The sequence below is a fragment of the Entelurus aequoreus genome, linkage group LG01 (genome assembly GCF_033978785.1).
Source record: "Entelurus aequoreus isolate RoL-2023_Sb linkage group LG01, RoL_Eaeq_v1.1, whole genome shotgun sequence".
Taxonomy (NCBI): domain Eukaryota; kingdom Metazoa; phylum Chordata; class Actinopteri; order Syngnathiformes; family Syngnathidae; genus Entelurus; species Entelurus aequoreus.
The window spans coordinates 10,742,275-10,761,197 of NC_084731.1; the positions used below are offsets into that span (position 1 = coordinate 10,742,275).

At 42.9% G+C, this 18,923-nt stretch overlaps 2 protein-coding genes across 4 annotated transcripts in view; both read left to right on the forward strand.

Moving 5' to 3' along the window:
* Window positions 1–14,254, forward strand: part of LOC133648135 (protein Shroom2-like) — a 20,037-nt gene extending 5,783 nt beyond the window's left edge. For 2 of the 3 annotated variants that reach the window (XM_062043919.1, XM_062043926.1), the window contains 8 exons: window positions 3,486–3,605; window positions 4,572–6,627; window positions 6,750–6,799; window positions 8,835–9,311; window positions 9,553–10,017; window positions 10,102–10,264; window positions 10,334–10,606; window positions 10,667–14,254. In XM_062043919.1, coding sequence (XP_061899903.1) covers window positions 3,486–3,605; window positions 4,572–6,627; window positions 6,750–6,799; window positions 8,835–9,311; window positions 9,553–10,017; window positions 10,102–10,264; window positions 10,334–10,606; window positions 10,667–10,939 — 3,877 coding nt within the window. In that variant the 3' untranslated portion in view covers window positions 10,940–14,254. Of the gene's footprint in view, window positions 1–3,485; window positions 3,606–4,571; window positions 6,628–6,749; window positions 6,800–8,834; window positions 9,312–9,552; window positions 10,018–10,101; window positions 10,265–10,333; window positions 10,607–10,666 lie in introns of those variants that run through there. The other variant, XM_062043932.1, reaches the window with a different exon arrangement.
* Window positions 14,255–16,816: 2,562 nt separating this feature from the next.
* On the forward strand, window positions 16,817–18,234 carry LOC133660950 (claudin-34-like). The gene has a single exon (XM_062064392.1). It carries the CDS (start codon window positions 16,817–16,819, stop codon window positions 17,468–17,470), a length of 654 nt encoding a protein of 217 aa, XP_061920376.1. The 3' UTR covers window positions 17,471–18,234.
* Window positions 18,235–18,923: the final 689 nt, after the last annotated feature.

Genomic DNA, 18,923 nt, shown 5'->3' on the forward strand with positions numbered 1-18,923 from the left:
GTATTCTCTTTTTATTTACCATTTAGAATCCTATTTTTTTTCCAAAAATAGTGGTCTTTGTTGTCCGTTACCAAGTCTGCCATTACTAGAACACACTCGCGTGTTTGTTTGCGGAAGGAAGTATGAACACACAGTAGATGCCGGAAGTCGGACATGCGCTGCTATGGAAACAGAAATATATGTGCCAGAGAAGGAAGTCCTGCTTAGGGATGATACTCGAAACCGGTTTTCCCGGTTGTTCGATAAGAAAAGAACCGAGTCCTCGGACTCTAATCCCTTTTTGAGAACCGGTACTCGTTATCGAGACCACTACAGTAAAGAAAAACAGTTGGTTCTTTATTCGAATCCCTCGGAACGAATCCCGTCCCGACCAGAAATGCCCCGTGTGACATCACAAGAAATGACGTCACGTAACTCAGTCATTAGGCGCAGATAGCGAAAGCAGGAAAAACAATGGACCGCGCTCCAAGGTGTAATAAAGTTCAAAACAATATAATCCAATGAATAACTTTACTGAGAGATTTGAGCAGGGTACAAACACTCTCGTTGCATGCTGGGTAGTGTAGTTGTTATATTCCCTAGCTCATAACATCACATCTTTCCCCCTATAAAGAAAGATTTTAACTCCCTAAAGTGTATTTCTTTTTTTAGCTTTAACTTTTCATTTTTTAGCATTGTAACCACATTTGCAAACAACTTTTCTCTTCATAGAATTTTCTTTCAATAAAGAAATAAAGTGCAAAAATGTCAAAGCATCATAACAAACAGTTATGTTCCAATAGCAGCAGAAGTGCACTTTTTGGAGAGCTGTATTATTTTCAGTTTTGTGCCCAAGGGACTGATTTTTATTTAACACTATATTATTATTTATACACCTATAGTGGCCACAGAGACAGGTTGTTTTTGTGTTACTGTATATATTTGTTTCTCTGAAAAATCCCACTTAATATACTTTAGGTAACAACAGTCAATATTTATTTATGACTATTAGATTTTTTTCTTATATAATAAAAGTGAGCTTTTGTTAAACCAAATATTGTGTGTTTTTTTCCATAAACAACAACCTATCTGGACTCGATAACAGAATCAATAAGGAATCGGTTCGATAAGAGGATTTGATAATAGGCTCGAACTCGATAATTTCTTATCAAACATCATCCCTAGTCCGGCTATTGGTTAAAATGACCAAAACAGGGTAAATATTGTACATATGACATATTGTTATGGACGTGTCTGTAGCTGCATTATGTATAGACTTGCATGTAAACCTTGATGGATGTTTTAGAGGCTTTGAAGGCTACAATGGTGGATACCATTGGCCACATCTTACACAACTTTTTTGTCCATCTTTTTTAAATTCTAATAAAGAAAAAAAAGACATGTGTTCTTGTCTCTCATAATGATTGTGAACGAATGGCCAAATTCCAAATAAAGTGCAGTTCCCCTTTAAGGCGTCCGTGGTACGAGTAGGAACTTAAGTTGCAAGGCAGAAGTAGGAACAAATATTTGTGATTCAACCATCCATCCATTTTCTACCGCTTATACCCTTCGGGGTCACTGGAGCCTATCTCAGCTACAATCGGGCGGAAGGCGGGGTACACCCTGGACAAGTCGCCACCTCATCACAGGGCCAACACAGATAAACAGACAACATTCACACTCACATTCACACACTAGGGACCATTTAGTGTCGCCAATCAACCTATCCCCAGGTGCATGTTTTTGGAAGTGGGAGGATTGATTGATTGATTGATTGGGACTTTTATTAGTAGATTGCACAGTACAGTACATATTCCGTACAATTGACCACTAAATGGTAACACCCCAATAAGTTTTTCAACTTGTTTAAGTCGGGGTCCACTTAAATTGATTCATGATACAGATATATACTATCATCATACTACAGTCATCACACAAGATAATCCTCAGAGTATATACATTGAATTATTTACATTATGTACAATCCGGGGTGTGGGATATGGAGGGGGGAGTGAGGGGGGTTAGGTTAGCACTTCAGTCATCAACGATTGCATCATCAGAGAAATGGACATTGGAACAGTGTAGGTCTGACTTGGTAGGATATGTACAGCAAGTAGTGGCGAGATCAGAAAGCATAAGGATAAGTATCTACATTTGATTATTTACATTTGATTATTTACAATCCGGGGAGGTGGGATGTGGAAGGGAGGAAGCCGAAGTACCCTGAGGGAACCCACGCAGGGAGAACATGCAAACTCCACACAGAAAGATCCCGAGCGCAGGATCGAACCCAGGACCTTCGGATAATTTTCTGTTATTTGAAAACGGCCTAAAGTTGCATTTTCAGTTTTGTACCGAAATACTTATCACACTGATCAACACTGCAAAAACCGAATGTTGTGATGACGAAGGGCCCTGTCATTTCCGAAGTCACATAATTGGCCGATAAGAACGGAATTTATTGTTAAAAGCGGAAAGATGCGGGAATTCACTCAAATGTTCTCATTGAGAGGATAAAAATAGACTTTTCACTGACCTTCGTGGAGCCACACCAGCACTTTGGCCCATTTCTCTCTCACACTAAGTGGTCTAACACAAGTGTGAGGACACATTACGAACGAGACGAACAGTTCTCAAATGACTTTTAATTTTTTACAAATTTAATGACTACTTGTCATCGTTTTGTCGCCCCAAAAAAATCCAGCTGAAAAGACAGAAAACCACGACTCTGTTGCTAATGCTAGCCCAGGATTGCAGCATCTTAAACATCTTCATTGGTAGTTAAGTTATTCATTACAAAATACTGGAAAAACACGCACTCTCCAAAAAAACGTAATAAAACAAAAATAAAGTTGTGCACGGCAAAAAGTGTACTTAAAGAAAAAGCAAGGCCAGCAACACCCGTGTCCTTCTAATAATTTCAATACAAACTGCGCAGGCGCTACCAAACGCAGACCGGTTTCGACAATGTCTTCGTCAGTGTGCAGTTTCCAACAGGAAGTGATGCCCTTAAATAGTCACAGCTGTGCTCCGTCAACTGATATAATAAATCAAGAACAACTTCAAAAATGAAAGTGCACAAATAATTGACAAAATGGAAAATTGTACAAAATAAATGATAAATGGGTTATACTTGTATAGCTTTTCTACCTTCAAGGTACTCAAAGCGCTTTGACACTATTTCCACATTCACACTGATGGGGGGAGCTGCCATGCAAGGCCCTAACCACGGCCCATCAGGAGCAAGGGTGAAGTGTCTTGCTCAAGGACACAACGGATGTGACGAGGTTGCTAGAAGGTGGGGATTGAACCAGGAACCCTCAGGTTGCTGGCACGGCCACTCTCCGAACTGCACCACGCCGTCCCAATCAAAGACTCAGTACAGTATCATAGGAAAATAAATAAAGCAATAAAAAAATATATATAAAAAAATAATAATTGTATTCGTATAAATAAAAAATACAAAAATAAATTAATAAAATATTTTTAATTTTTTTTTTCGGCAGAAAGAATGATTCGAGCTCTCGGCCTCATACCTGGCATTCCTCCAAGCTGAAAGAGGAGGAGTCTGAGTCCCCTGGGAGAGAGTCGACCCTGGTGGCAGTGTGGCAGCCAAAAGAAGCAAGGTGGGCCAGCATTTCTTCTATACGACTGATTCAGTATCTTCTTTTAAAACTAGACATCTTAACCCTTGTGTCGTGTTCGGGTCTGTGGGACCCGTTTTAATTTTTTATTAAAAGAAAAATGATACAATTAATTCATTTTTCAAACTGAGACTCACTGACTTTGGCTCATTTTGTGTGAAGAACATATATCAGAATACATATTTAATGACCACACACCATACACCCCCCCTACACATTTATATTACCTATAAGATGTCCGGGTCCACTGGACCCAGGGCTAATACCAGTGTGGAAATTGATGTTCTGTATACCACACACACACACACACACACACACACACACACACACACACACACACACACACACACACACACACACACACACACACACACACACACACACACACACACACACACACACACACACACACACACACACACACACACACAGCAGGCCTAGACAGGAGGAGGACAGAGTGTAGGTACACAGAACATCAGAGGGTCAAATGTGCGAGAAAATGAGAGCAGACAGTGTTGACAAACAATGTTGCAACCTTGTGTGGGAACCGCAGGTGCAGAAACACAAAAGAAGAATCCCTGTGGGATGGAGAAACTGGCGGAGAAATTTTCCGTGCAACGTTCATATTGTTGTTACTCAGCCAGCATTTGTGGGTCTGATGGACCCGTTGCATTTTGTGGTTTTTAATGCCTCACAATCAAACACTTTCATGTTAAAATACTGAACAGATGTTTATAGGGATAAAGTAATCATCTGTTCAGTATTTTAACATAAAAGTGTTTGATTGTGAGGCATTAAAAACCACAAAATGCAACGGGTCCATCAGACCCACAAACGCTGGCTGAGTAACAACAATATGAACATTACACAAGGGTTGATTCATTTTGAGAGAATATTCCTACATCATGGCACTGTAACCTTGATCAATCATCTGACTCCACACACCAGGTCCAATGAGTCATCCTTTCCAGTGGACCAGAATAACAGGCATCTGCTAACTGCCCAGCACAGTCCAGCGAACAGCATGAAGAAACTTGAGCGTCCGGCTCAACCGTTCGCGGCAGATCTTTCTTCCCCAACTAAGTACACCAGCAACACTGAGGCTCTCAGCGGTACACAAAGCAGAAGAGGCACATTCAACTGTTTCTCCAGTGGATCAAGCCCTCACTTTTTAGATCCGAGCTTGCTCAGCAGGAAGGGAACGAGTATTGAAAACATTTTTTTCAAGGGTTTTGGTAGTGGAGGAACTGTTACAGGAGAGCGCCCCAAGTACTTGCAGGCTCTTCACTTGGAGGGGTCATGGTTGGAGGGGCGGAACTCATCTCGAAAGTCAGGTGAGCTTAGGCCTAGCACTGGACCCCTGTGGCAGGTACCAGAAAGGAAGCCCCAGTCTTCTCCTCCCTCATTGCGCAATGACAGTTTTGCTTCCACAAAGGTGTTCCCTTATTTTGAGGGGCCTGAGAGAGATCGAAAGAATCATGACAGGTCGGGTGAAAAGCTGACTGAGAGTAACAAATCCCATGTGGAAAAGGAGTTTAGGCGCAGCTTCACCCCACTGTCTGACAGGGAGTTACTCCATCTCAGCCACACCCAACCACGCCCAAGCAAACATTTCTCCTTGTCTAGCACTGATATTAGACCGTCTCATTACAATAACACACCTGACCACTATAGGCAATACAGTGATGAGCGTCCGGCATGCTGGGCTCCTCCCACCAATATTCAGAGCATTGGAAGTTACTATCGCAGTCTACAGGATCTGCCGATGAAGGCATCTGGCTGTAAAGAGGTCTGGCAGTCCTCAGCGTCCATTGCTACTACAACCCCGAAAATAGAAAATAGTGAACGCAACATATACTCAAGCCTGGTAAACAAGAAGACAAAGCACCACAAGGAAAATAAAGATCATAGTCGCTCTCTAAGAAACGTTCTCCTTGACCATCAAAGTTCTGAACGCTCTCACTGCCATGACACTCAGCATGCCATAAAGAAAACCGGAGGGCAGACAATTTTCGCAGCTCATCAACAAAATAAGCATGTCAGCCTCTTTAGACTCCACGACCCCTGGGTGCCTCAAGAAGACCACAGAATATCCCCTTTGAGGACTCCATTGCTTCACTCTCTGGCAAAGGAGAGTAGAATTCAGCAAACAGTGAGGCTCACAAGTATTGTGTCACCCCAGGATGTCTATGACTCCATGGTCACCAGCTGTGGTCAAGTCAGTCGGCGCAGTGACCGGTACGCCACCACCCTACAAAGTGATGTAAGGGAGAAGCGAGCTCAGCTCCAAAAAAGCTGTAGCGCCGCAGCGCTGACTTGCAATGTTCATGATGCGGACCTGGCGGAGTGGAAATCCACAGAGAACATTACATCATGTAGTATCTCCTCCTCAAACACATACAAAGAACATCTGAAAGAGGCGCAGGCCAGGGTTCTGAAGGCGACCTCCTTCCAGAGACGTGATCTAGACCCCCTTGGAGTAGAGGGACCAGCCATCAAAACCGCCAATGGTCGCGTGAGAGGGTACAAGCGCCTTCCTTTGAACAAGCGGATGTATTCCTTCTCAGAACCAGACAAGATAGACAAGCTAGGGATGGACAGAGAACATCAGGTTTCATCATTTGACCAAATGAAGTCGTTAGAGGCCAAGCCTACATTTTCTAAGCCAGTTAAGCCAGTGTCAAAGTCTAGCACAGATCTAAACACATGTGAAGGCGACACAATTGAAACCAAGAACATAACTTTAGCAGGAGAGGCTCAGGAGATTGATTTGTCAGCGGAGGTCAGTCGCCTTAACCCCCCATGGGAGGAGGTCCCACAGGACCAACAAAGACTTGGAACCTTCGCAGAGTACCAGGCCTCGTGGAGCAAACCGAAGAAGACATCTGAGGCCAAGATTAAAGGCAGGTATTACTCGGCAGAGAACATCTTGGATACCGAAGCTGAAGCTGTGTGCTTCCATGAGAGATCCAGATCATCTCCTTCTGCAGACTTCCATACTCAGGTGAGCCAAAGTGTTGAATTGAGGGCCTTGTGTCACATTCTTTTTTTATTGGACACTCTAAACTTTTGTTAAGGATGTTGTTGTATTGCTTAGTAATATAAAAATGTTACCCTCTTTTGCAGAATAGTCCATCCCAGTTGAGAAATCCCCAATCCAAGCAAAGGAATGGCGGGTAAGACCATACTTGCCAACCTTGAGACCTCTGAATTCGGGAGATAGGGGGGGGGGGTTGAGGTGTGGGAGGCGGGGTTGGGGGGCCGGGGTTTGGTGTTAGCGGAGGGGCGGGGTGTATATTGTAGCCCGGAAGAGTTAGGACTGCAAGGGGTTCTGGGTATTTGTTATGTTGTGTTTATGTTGTGTTACGGTGCGGATGTTCTCCCGAAATGTGTTTGTCATTCTTGTTTGATGTGGGTTCACAGTGTGGTGCATTGTAACAGTGTTAAACTTGTTTATACGGCCACCCTCAGTGTGACCTGTATGGCTGTTGATCAAGTATGTCTTGCAGTCACTCACGTGTGTCTGTAGAAGCCGCATACAACATGTGACTGGGCTGTTTGTATGGTGAAAAAGCGGACGTGATGACAGGTTGTAGAGTCCGCTAAAGGCAGTTGTCCGGGTGAAAATCGGGTGAATGGTTGTCCCGGGAGATTTTCGGGAGGGGCACTGAAATTCGGGAGTCTCCCGGAAAAATCGAGAGGGTTGGTAAGTATGGGTAAGACTATGTAATAACATAGTATGGAGCCGGTTTATGTCGGTTCTCTTCATGACGTCAACCCGTCCGTCAAAGTCAACCAAGCCTTCAAGTCCTGGCCATTCATGTTCTTCTAATTACTAAAAAAATTGCCCACTTAACATAGATAGTCGACTGATTTTGTCGGCATAAGATTTAAAAACCAAAAGGGGTAATTTTTCTGAAAAAAATGGTTCCATTGAAGTCTACTTCATCATTATCGCTAAGCAACAGCTAAACAAACTGCAGTAGGTTCAAAGATGCGTTATCATTCCTTTCTTCTGTCTCTGGCAAAAAACTAAATGTGCATTCGGTTCCAGTTTTGCCGACGACCGCTTTTTCGCTGACATGAGTCAGCCACGCACCTCGAATGGGTCCAAAAAACAACCTCTTTTCCCTTGGCTCCAGTAAGGCCCAATATTATGGAATTGCAACTCTCCGTGCTTGGGTGTCCAATGTCTTCTGTGTCCAGGGTGAAGAAAATGTGTGAGGCACTCAATATCTTGTACCTGTACTTGTGATAAATTCATCTAATGAAGTGACTGAAAAACTTAACTTGAAAGTCATGCAAGGTCTTGGGCAGTTACTTTTTACTGTGTCTCATTAAAAAAACATGTTGATTGTTCACTTCAAGAATGCGAGATATGAATTCCCTCATCATCCAGAGAAAAACGTTGGACCTTTCAAAGCCAAGATGTCCATCTTAAGACCTTCTATATTGTTTATTCTGCGTTAAATGAAGCCATTTGTTTTTGACATCAAAGCTTTATTTTGAAGGCTTCCTTTGCTGAAGAGGAAGTTGGTGTGCTCTGGCATACACACATTTTACACCGAATTTGTGACAGAAGAAATGTCTATTGCTAGTGATTCCAAAACTTGTTTGGAAAGGCACAAGGCTTTTACAGTTTTTCCATGAATCATCATATGGATCATCAGGTTAAAAGAGTCTAACCGTATTGCAGCTGGGGATACTACATTAAGTCATTTCGCCACACTTTTAGCTGAACTTTTCCCGACTTCCTTTAACAAACGGCTGTTCATGATTTTTTTGATCGATGTTACATTTTTCATCCACCGATTGAAAGGTGTTATGTTTGGTTGCCTGCCTTCCTGGACCAAATGCGTTTGCAAATGAGAAATATTGTGATGACACCAAATTATGGTGAACATTATGGATCCGACATATTTTATTCATTTATTTACTTGATTGGTTTTTAAGGGTTTGACATCTGCACTTTCATGGCGAGTTTAAAGTGAATGTCGAATATTTTCGTCATGTTGGGCTTGCATTTTCCGCGTCCGTAATGTCAAAAGAGCCTGAATATTAATTTAATCTGCGTAATATTCCAGTGGCAAATAAAAAATAAGCTGTAGGCTTTGGACACCCGTGGTTTAGTGGCACTGAAATATTTCATTCATGACATTAAACAGCAATCCCATGAATGGATCTTGTAAATGTTGTCTATTTGGCTACTAGAAACCAGAGCCCAGTTCCAGGCACACCTGACTACCAGACAAGCCAGGACCCTGTCCACCCCGCCTATATTGCGGCCTCCTCCTGCCCTGGTAGCCTGGGTCCAGTTCTCGACTACCAGCACCCGGAAAAACACCCACAAGCCAATGGTGTGTCACCATCCAAGTCACATTTAGGCCCAGAAACAACATCCCCATTTTTGCTCTCGGCTGAAGCCTTTGAAAACCAAGCGATGCTTGCGCCCGGATTGGTCTTGGGCACCCGGCAGTACGCCTCTACTGAGAGAGCGACCCCTGCTGACCATCCTCCCTTCTGCAGGATGCCTGAATTTAAAAGGAATAAGGAAGAAGCGGTGAAAAACAAGAAGTCAGCATCGTCCACCTCAGAAAATCAAGCTCGCTCTCCTTTGCCACAGTTTTCCACCTTGAGGCTGACAGACAAACAGCCAACTGTGTCCATGCAGGAGGACTCAACTCTTAGGTAAGCTGCTTATCTAAAGTGCTTTAGGTCTGCTCCATCTCTTTGTCTACTTGTTGTCAGTTTGCTTTCCGATCGTCCCACTGGGGTGAGTTTTTCCTTGCCCGTATGTGGGCTCTGTACCGAGGATGTCGTTGTGGCTTGTACAGCCCTTTGAGACACTTGTGATTTAGGGCTATATAAATAAACATTGATTGATTGATTGATTGAATATCAGCTGTGTCAAATGTAATCTTACTTTCAGGTCTGAAAATGACTCCGAGCTACCAGACCCACAGATTGTCCAAAACGAAAATATCCCTGATTTATCTGGCCAGGGGACAATAGTCCCTTCGTCAGACATGCGCTGGTCTCCTAGCAGCAACATCTTTGGCATCTTCAAGCAGCCCGCTGATGTCATCCCCCCGCATGAGATATCGCCTGCCTCACTTTCGGTCTGCAGTCAACAGCCCACTAAGGACTTGGGACAAGGCTCTAACCAAGGCAACATTCTTGAGTTAGGTCTAACGGGGGAAGAGGCCAAGAGAGATCAGCTGGTGAGGGACATCATGGGCAAAGACAAATCCCTGGTGGAGATCCTAGATCACAGTGGAAGGAAGACCACTATGGATCTGATGGAAGGAATATTTCCCTCAGAGGAGCAGATCTTTGAGGGGGCCTTGCAGCGCAGAAAAACCTCCAATGGTTCCAGGCTACCCATCACAAGCAGGTGGGTGATAATCTCGTCACTTTTACCAGACATGGGAAGCTACTTTAACCTTGAGTTCCAACCTTTACCTGTACTGCCTCCTAGGAGGGAGGAAGACGACGTCTCTGCGGCAAGCTCCCTGGTACCCAGCTCCTCCTACTACAACACGTCAGCTCCAAAAGCGGAGCTTCTTATCAAGATGAAGGACATGAAGGAACAACTGCAGGAGTCTGAAGATGAGCTGGACGTGGACCTGGCCAGTAAAAAGGTATCCCGTCATGACGACTCAGGATTTTAATGAACTCATCCTCAGGACTTCTAACTCAAATTTTAACAGCACAAGCTGATTTCCAGCTTGGCGAAGAAGCTGGAGGTGCTTCGAGAAGCACGACGTAGCCTGCAGGAGGATGTAGAAGACAACGAGGCTTTGGGCCTTGAGGTAGAGACCACGGTGCAGCGTCTCTGCTTGCCCAACCAGCTCGACAAGTTCCGGATGTTTGTGGGTGACCTGGACAAGGTCGTGAGCTTGCTGCTGTCGCTGTCGGGTCGCCTTGCCCGGGTGGAGAACGCTCTGAACAGCCTGGAAGATGAAGCGCCCCCCGAGGAAAAGGTAATTACTGTCATTTATTTCTTTTAAACCAGATTATAGGTATCTATTTCTTCTTATCAGCGCACCCTGACCGAGAAGCGCAAAGTGCTAATACGTCAGCATGAGGATGCAAAGGAACTGAAGGAGAACCTCGATCGCCGGGAGCGTCTGGTCTCCGCCATCATGGAGGACCACTTGGACACGGCCCACCTGGATGACTATCGTCATTTTGTAAAGATGAAATCTGCCCTCATCATCGAGCAGCGCAAACTAGAAGACAAGATCAAGCTGGGCGAGGAGCAGCTCAAGTGCCTGCTGGACAGTCTTCCACTGGAGCAGAGGCCATGGCTCTGATACCTTCTGGAGCCCGAGTAGAGAAATAAACACTCCACGGGCATCTGGACTGGTGACACTGGCACGGTCCCTAAATGTGCAAGAGCAGATAGAAACATAAAACCAGTGGATTGAGTTAAAACTTTGCAATTCAAACAAAATGAGCTCTCGACATGAGACTCTGTGTGTCTTAAAAAAAACATTCTTCAAATGATCTGACTTTTGAACTTGAGAATCTTTAGTCCTTTTTCACCAGCCGGTAACTTTTTGTATCAGGTAAAATAAATCTTAATATGTTAGACTGACCATACGTCCTCTTTTCACCGGACATGTCCTCTTTTGCGGAGTTTCTAAATGCCTCAAATGTCCGGCATTTTGAGTTAGGGTTGCGTGTATTTTCAATGTACGTTCAGGGTTAAGAAGGGGTTAAAAACAAAACAAACAGCAGCATTGGTGAGGGAGGGGCAGAGACAGAGAGAGAGAGAGAGAGAGTTATGATAAACACGCATGCGTCGCCAGGCTCTGCTTTTTATCCATAGATTTATCACATTTCATTTTTATTATCTATAGTGTCAAAAGTGTGCCCCCGGAGGCCATTTGCGGCCCACAGCTAATGTTTTAAAGGCCCACGGCACATTCTAAAAATACTATTTAAATAAACAAAAACATAACAAAAGTGAAATAAAAAGTTTAAAGGTGAAATGTAATTTATAAAAAGTTGCAATGTTGACTATAAAACAAAGCTGTTTTTTTTTTAAATTTCAAACTCATTGCTCAAAACATAATATTGAATCAAAATCAATGTTATTATGAATTATTGACCTATCCAAGGTTCCCATTACTTCACATCAAATATTCCACTAAGAAAAATATTTTTGGTGGAAGATTTTGCACATTTTCTGTGTTTGCCATTAAAAACATAGTTTTGTTGACAAAAAAGGGTGGAAAACAAACAAAAAAACAACATAAAAAAAAAATAGATCTGATAGATGTTAACACCTACATCTTATTATATAAAAACATAGAAAAAACTACCAGCAGCGGTATATCTTGTGTGATGACTGTATTATGATGATAGTGTATATGATAGTATATATCTGTATCATGAATCAATTTAAGTGGACCCCGACTTAAACAAGTTGAAAAACTTATTCGGGTGTTACCATTTAGTGGTCAATTGTACGGAATATGTACTTCACTGTGCAACCTACTAATAAAAGTCTCAATCAATCAATCAATCAATCAAAGATCCATGAAGGAAAGAAGAAAGTGAATGAATGTTTATAACTGAATACATTTACATATGTATACACATTTGTTTTCTTTTTTTATTATTTTTGATGAATGAAGTAACGTTTATGACAACCTTTTTCCAAAACACAATATAGAATGTGAGATATTACAGGATGATGCATACGTTTATCATTTGTTTTCAAAACGCTTACAAAAAAGTGGGGCCCCAAAAATGTACTGTGGGACCCCATTTTTATGACTTGATGGGGTCCCTGGGACCCCATTTTGAAAATTCCTAGCGCCAACACTGCCGTCAACAGAGGAGAAAAAAATGCTTTATTTAAAAAAATATATTATTTATAAAGCAAGTTCGAGTATCATTGGCAAATGTTCACCTAGTCCCGGCCTTGGCACGCATATATGTGTCCTCTTTTTGGGGTTTCACAATATGGTCAGCCTACAATATGTGTTCTAAGTTCAGGGTAATTTATTGAAAACCGGCTGGTGACTGACATATAGGGGAGTGGTACAACAATGTTTGTGGTATCCTACAATAAGAGAAGAATGCAGATTTGCCCAGTATACAACATTGACATTTTCTGAGTATTTTATTAGAAGAAACTTACTACAATGCCCTATAGTGGGAACTATGGTTGTACGCTAAACCGGTACTAGTATAGTATGGCGGTACTAATGAATCAAAAACGGTACTATACTCTGTTTGAAAAGTACCGGTTCCCCACTTATTTATTTATTTAATGGGCATGACGGCGCGTCGTCAGGTCGTGACATTGCTGGTTTTAACGAGCAGAGGAGCATGTTCGGCAGCGCACACACACAGAGTACTTACAAGCAGACACAGTGTGTAGACAGAAAAGGGAGAACGGACGCATTTTGGCTTAAAAAGTAAAGATAACGGTGAAGTTATAACACTGAAACACCCTCAGGAAGAGCTGCTTTAAGACATGGCTAGCTAGCTAGCTAGCGGCTAACATCCATCCGCAGTCGGCAGTGTTTTAGCTACTTCTAAATCACTAATCCGCGCTTCCATGGCGACAAATGAAGTACGTTTCTTATAAGTATTATCACTGGAGGACAAGTAAGAGCTAAACATGCTTCACTACACACCGGAGGATACAATAGCTCACTGCTAACAGCAAGCTAGCACCCCTGAATGTAAACAAATGCCATTGGTGGATCTAAGCCAAACATCCACTGTAATGATACCAAGTACAGTAGCGTATCTAGTTGATACCACTATGATTACTTTGATATTTTTTATCGTCGCAAATTTATATTATGTTTATAAAGTCAGGAAATACGTCCCTGGACACATGAGGACTTTGAATATGACCAATGTATGATCCTGTAACTTCTTGGTATCGGATTGATACCTAAATGTGTGGTATCATCCAAAACTAATGTAAAGTATCCAAACAAGAGAAGAATAAGTGATTATTACATTTTAACTGAAGTGTAGATAGAACATTTTTGAAACGGAAAGTAAGCAGATTAACAGTAAATGAACAAATAGATTAATAATCAATTTTTACAGTTTGTCCCTCATAATGTGTACAAAATAATAGGTGTATAAATGACACAATATGTTACTGCATACGTCAGCAGACTAATTAGGAGCCTTTGTTTGTTTACTTACTACTAAAAGACAAGTTGTCTAGTATGTTGACTATTTTATTTAAGGACTAAATTACAATAATAAACACATGTTTCATGTACACTAAGATGTTTTGTTCAAATAAAGCCAATAATGCCACTTTTTGGGGTGCCCTTTATTTAGAAACGTATCCAATACTCAGTGGCCTAGTGGTTAGAGTGTCCGCCCTGAGATCGGTAGGTTGTGAGTTCAAACCCCGGCCGAGTCATACCAAAGACTATAAAAAAAATGGGACCCATTACCTCTCTGCTTGGCACTCAGCATCAAGGGTTGGAATTGGGGGTTAAATCACCAAAAATGATTCCCGGGCGAGGCACCGCTGCTGCCCACTGCTCCCCTCACCTCCCAGGGGGTGAACAAGGGGATGGGTCAAATGCAGGGGATGGGTCAAATGCAGAGGACAAATTTCACCACACCTAGTGTGTGTGTGGCAAATGTACAAATTGTATATTGTACATACTGTATATTGTACAAATTGTATATTGTACATACAATATATTGTACAAACTGTATATTGGGCGCACGTGTCTATCAGCTGCATGTGTACACATTATAAATATGAAATATTTACACAGGTGCTCATGTACTTTTACAAATTTAACAGTTGATTGCTATCTTAGTTCTCAAAGTCCCATTGAATATTTTTGTCTGCAAATAGGCTTAAAGGAGCCATCCCTCTATTTTGCAAATTTTGCAGCTGCACACTTGTTCTACTAATCATCGTTTCCCCTTTAATAACTTACTATGCTTCTCTAGAAAAGCCCACCTGGCTACCAGGTACAGTACTTTATAATTGTTCAAGTTGGTCTCCGGAGAAAGTTATTTCTTGTTGGTAAAAATGGTGCATGGTTTTTCTGAAAATGCCAGCTAAAAAAGTTCCTGTGGTGTGACGTCATTTGGTGAACTGGACTAAATGTGCTTTGCATCTCATTAGATGATATACAGTAGATAATAGTGTACAGTACATTACTGCATCAAAAAAAAAACAGAAACCAAAAAAGTATTATACAAAAGCCAAAAGCAGTGAAGTTGTCACGTTGTGTAAATGGTCAATAAAAAGAGAATACAACAAATCCTTTTCAACTTATATTCAATTGAATAGACTGCAAAGACAAGATACTTAACGTTCAAACTGGTAAACGTTATTTTTTGCAAATATTATCTTATTTGGAATTTGATGCCTGCAACGTGTTCCAAAAAAGCTGGCACAAGTGGCAAAAAAGAGTGAGGAAGTTGAGGAATGCTCATCAAAGACTTATTTGGAACATCCCACAGGTGAACAGGCTAATTGGGAACAGGTGGGTGCCATGATTGGGTATAAAAGCAGCTTCCATGAAATGCTCAGTCGTTCACAAACAAGGACGGGGCGAGGGTCACCACTTTGTCAACAAATGCCTGAGCAAATTGTTTAAGAACAACATTTCTCAACAAGGAATTTAGGGATTTTACCATCTACGCTCCGTAATATCATCAAAAGGTTCAGAGAATCTGGAGAAATCACTGCAGGTAAGCCATGATATTACGGACCTTCGATTCCATCAGGCGGTACTGCATCAAAAAACGGCATCAGTGTGTAAAGGATATCACCACATGGGCTCAGGAACACATCAGAAAACCACTGTCAGTAACTACAGTTTGTCGCTACATCTGTAAGTGCAAGTTAAAACTCTACTATGCAAAGCCAAAGCCATTTATCAACAACACCCAGAAACGCTGTCTGCTTCGCTGGGCCAGAGCTCATCTAAGATGGACTGACGCAAAGTGGAAAAGTGGTCTGTGGTCTGACGAGTCCACATTTCAAATTGTTTTTGGAAACTGTGGACGTGCTCAAAGTGTAAAAGGCAGCATGTGTGATGGTATGGGGGTGTATTAGTGGCCAAGACATGGGTAACTTACACGTCTGTGAAGGCACCATTAATGCTGAAAGGTACATACAGGTTTTGGAGCAACACATGTTGCCGTCCATGGACGCCCCTGCTTATTTCAGCAAGACAATGCCAAGTCATGTGTTACAACAGCGTGGCTTCATAGTAAAAGAGTGCGGGTACTAGACTGGCCTGCCTGTAGTCCAGACATTGAAAATGTGTGAAGGCTAAAATATGAGAAGGGAGACTGTTGAACAACTTAAGCTGTACATCAAGCAAGAATGGGAAAGAATTCCACGTCAAAAATGTGTCTCCTCAGTTCCCAATCGTTTACTGAGTGTTGTTAAAAGGAAAGGCCATGTAACACACTGGTAAAAATGCCTTTTTTGCAATGTGTTGCTGCCATTAAATTCAAAGTTAATGATTAGTTGCAAAGGATTTGTTGTATTCTCTTTTTATTTATTATTTACACAACGTGACAACGTCACTGCTTTTGGCTTCACCTTTTTACAAAATGATGTTCATACCTTGTAATTATTATGCATTGTGTCACAATGCAAGATATTTAAGACTTTCTTACTTTTGTAATTACTTACAATATGTTCTGATTCTTGTTTTCTATAAAGACCTTAAACAGCTGGATGTTTACTTTAATTAAAAAGTGGTCCTTTGTCAGACCTTGTGTACATTTATCTAAATAAACAGTTTAAGTCTCATTCTGATGTGTCACGTTTCCTGGTTCTAGAAAAGACATTCATTAGGGAAAACCCCTGCACAGGTGTGTTGGAGTCACCACAAACTGACCACAGCCACAATCACAATGGCGCTGTCAATCATTTACAGCGGCGTCATCATTCCGGGTTACAGGGATAAGAATAAGGAAGTGCGAATATAAACCTTCGTACTTAAGATTTCACTCAATGGAGAGAACCTTTGACATCCTGCAGGGTCCGTGAAGGAAGGGTGGGTGGCTCGTCACATTCATGTCACCTCTTTCTCAAAGGGTTCGCCTTCTTCATTCTTCCTGTGTTGTCTTATCATCTCAGGGTGTTTTTCTCCCAGATGTCCGAGTGACGGAGCACTGGAGGACACCACGTGGACTCGTCGGTGAAGTCGTGCCCTGCTATGACCCACTCCCAGCTTTGTGCCTTGTGGCTGGGCTGCACGGGCTGGATTCTAACCGCCATGGCTCTTGGACTGGTCCAGTGGAGGGTTTGGTTGGTGAAGGACAACAAAGCGATCAGCTCGGGTGTAGCCTGGGTGGGCCTGTGGAGGGCTTGCTTCAACAGCCACACCGAGGTGAGCCCCGGCTTTGTGGTCACACACTGCAGGTACATCAGCTTGTTGGAGGCCTCCACGCCACCTGAGATTGTAGCGGGTCAGGTTCTCATGCTCCTGTCCGTGCTGGTGGGCTTGTTAGGAAACAGCAGTGGGGTTTATGCCCTGAGGAACGTCCACTTTGGATTGCGGAAGAACTTGCCCAGATGCTTCTTCGTCCCCGGAGCGATGTTCTTGTCGGCTTCAGGGTTGTCACTCGTGCCCCTTACATGGAATCTGAGCTCAGTGGTAACCAATCAGACCATCGGGTTCCCCTCTGCGTTCAAGATGCCCCAGGCCCCTCATTCTCAGCATGTGGGCTGTGGCATTACCATGGGTATGGCGGGCACAGTCTTGATGATTTTGTCTGGGATTATGTTCTGTAGATACGGGTCGCCGATACCATCGCTGCGGGACAGCTCTATCGGAAAAGATAACCCTTGCTTTGAGGAAATTAGTTGAGATGTAGTCTTATCTTGTCAGGTCGGGCTTATACCACCACGGGTAAGATGTACCCCCGTGCTACCTGCCGCATTCGGGCAGATGGGGCTCGTAAACCTGGTAAGGCAGCCCATCTAGGAGAAGGAAATCTCCAATCTCACAACCCCCGCTGCCTTGCGGTCAACCCACTCGAGGGTAAGGCTAAGGGAGTAAACCCCGACAGAAAATCAGGATCCGAGTCCTAAAGGCGGTTTGACGTAGTAGCGTCATTCCGACAACTCCTGCGGCGTCGCTGGTGCCAAGTTGTATCGACACTCGTCGCTCCCTTGGATCCACCAGCCATGCGGAGAGGGGGGGGCTTGCTGCCTGGACAACAGCTTGCCCTTCATAGTTCCATGCCCAGGCCGTGTAGATCCACTGGAGAGGTCCACTGGAGAGGTCACTCCAGCAGATACCGGTTCTAAGCCCATCCGATTGGCGAAAGAAACGGGTGCCAGGGGCCATCTCGCAGTGAGACCCACCCCCCTTTTTGGATCTACCCCATCGTCTCCCCAGACGGAAGGATGCTGACGGAGTCTTATTCACATCACACGACCCTTTTTGAGATCTTCCAGATTTTGACATCCATCCATGCATTATCTACCACAAGGTCACAGGTGAGCTGACTTCAGGCAAGAGGCGAGGCACACCCTGGACTGCCTGTCGATCGTAGGACATATAGAGTGCCCCTAAAGTAGACGGGCAGGAAATGTGGCTTTATTGACTCATATTCAACTTTTGCATCACCGACGTCGGCAATCGTATTGAAGATGGTATTTGTTCATATTACAATTCAATAAAATGTTGTTTATTTCTGGAAACAATCTATTGTTGCAGATGTGTCCGACATGCTAACTGTAGGCCACAGTGCAGCCCATTTGAAATTGAACCAGGAAATATTTGGGTCGATTCATAAACAAACACCTTTGTGAATTTTGCCATTCAGTTTCTTGTTTGAGACAAATTGTGCAGTAAGTATTTTACAGTTGCACGTTTTAAGCTAGGGCATCTCTATCCTCCTTCAAAACCGCACTAAAAGAACACCTCCAGGTAACTGCAACCCTAAACTAACACCCTCCCCCTTCCACATCCCACCTCTGCGGATTGTAAATAATCAAATGTAGATACTTATTCTTATGCTTTCTGATCTCTCTCTCTATGTCCACTACTTGCTGTACATATCCTACCAAGTCAGACCTACACTGTTTCAATGTCCATTTCTCTAATGATACAATTGTTGATGACTGAAGTGTTGATATCAACCAAACCTAACCCACCCCTCCACATCCCACACCCCGGATTGTAAATAATTCAATGTATATACTCTGATGATTAGTATATATCTGTATCATGAATCAATTTGAGTGGACCCCGACTTAAACAAGTTGAAAAACTTATTGGGGTGTTACCATTTAGTGGTCAATTGTACGGAATA

Excerpts from the sequence above, each read along its gene's own strand:
- LOC133660950 (XM_062064392.1), top strand. The coding sequence starts at position 16,817 with ATGACCCACTCCCAGCTTTGTGCCTTGTGGCTGGGCTGCACGGGCTGG.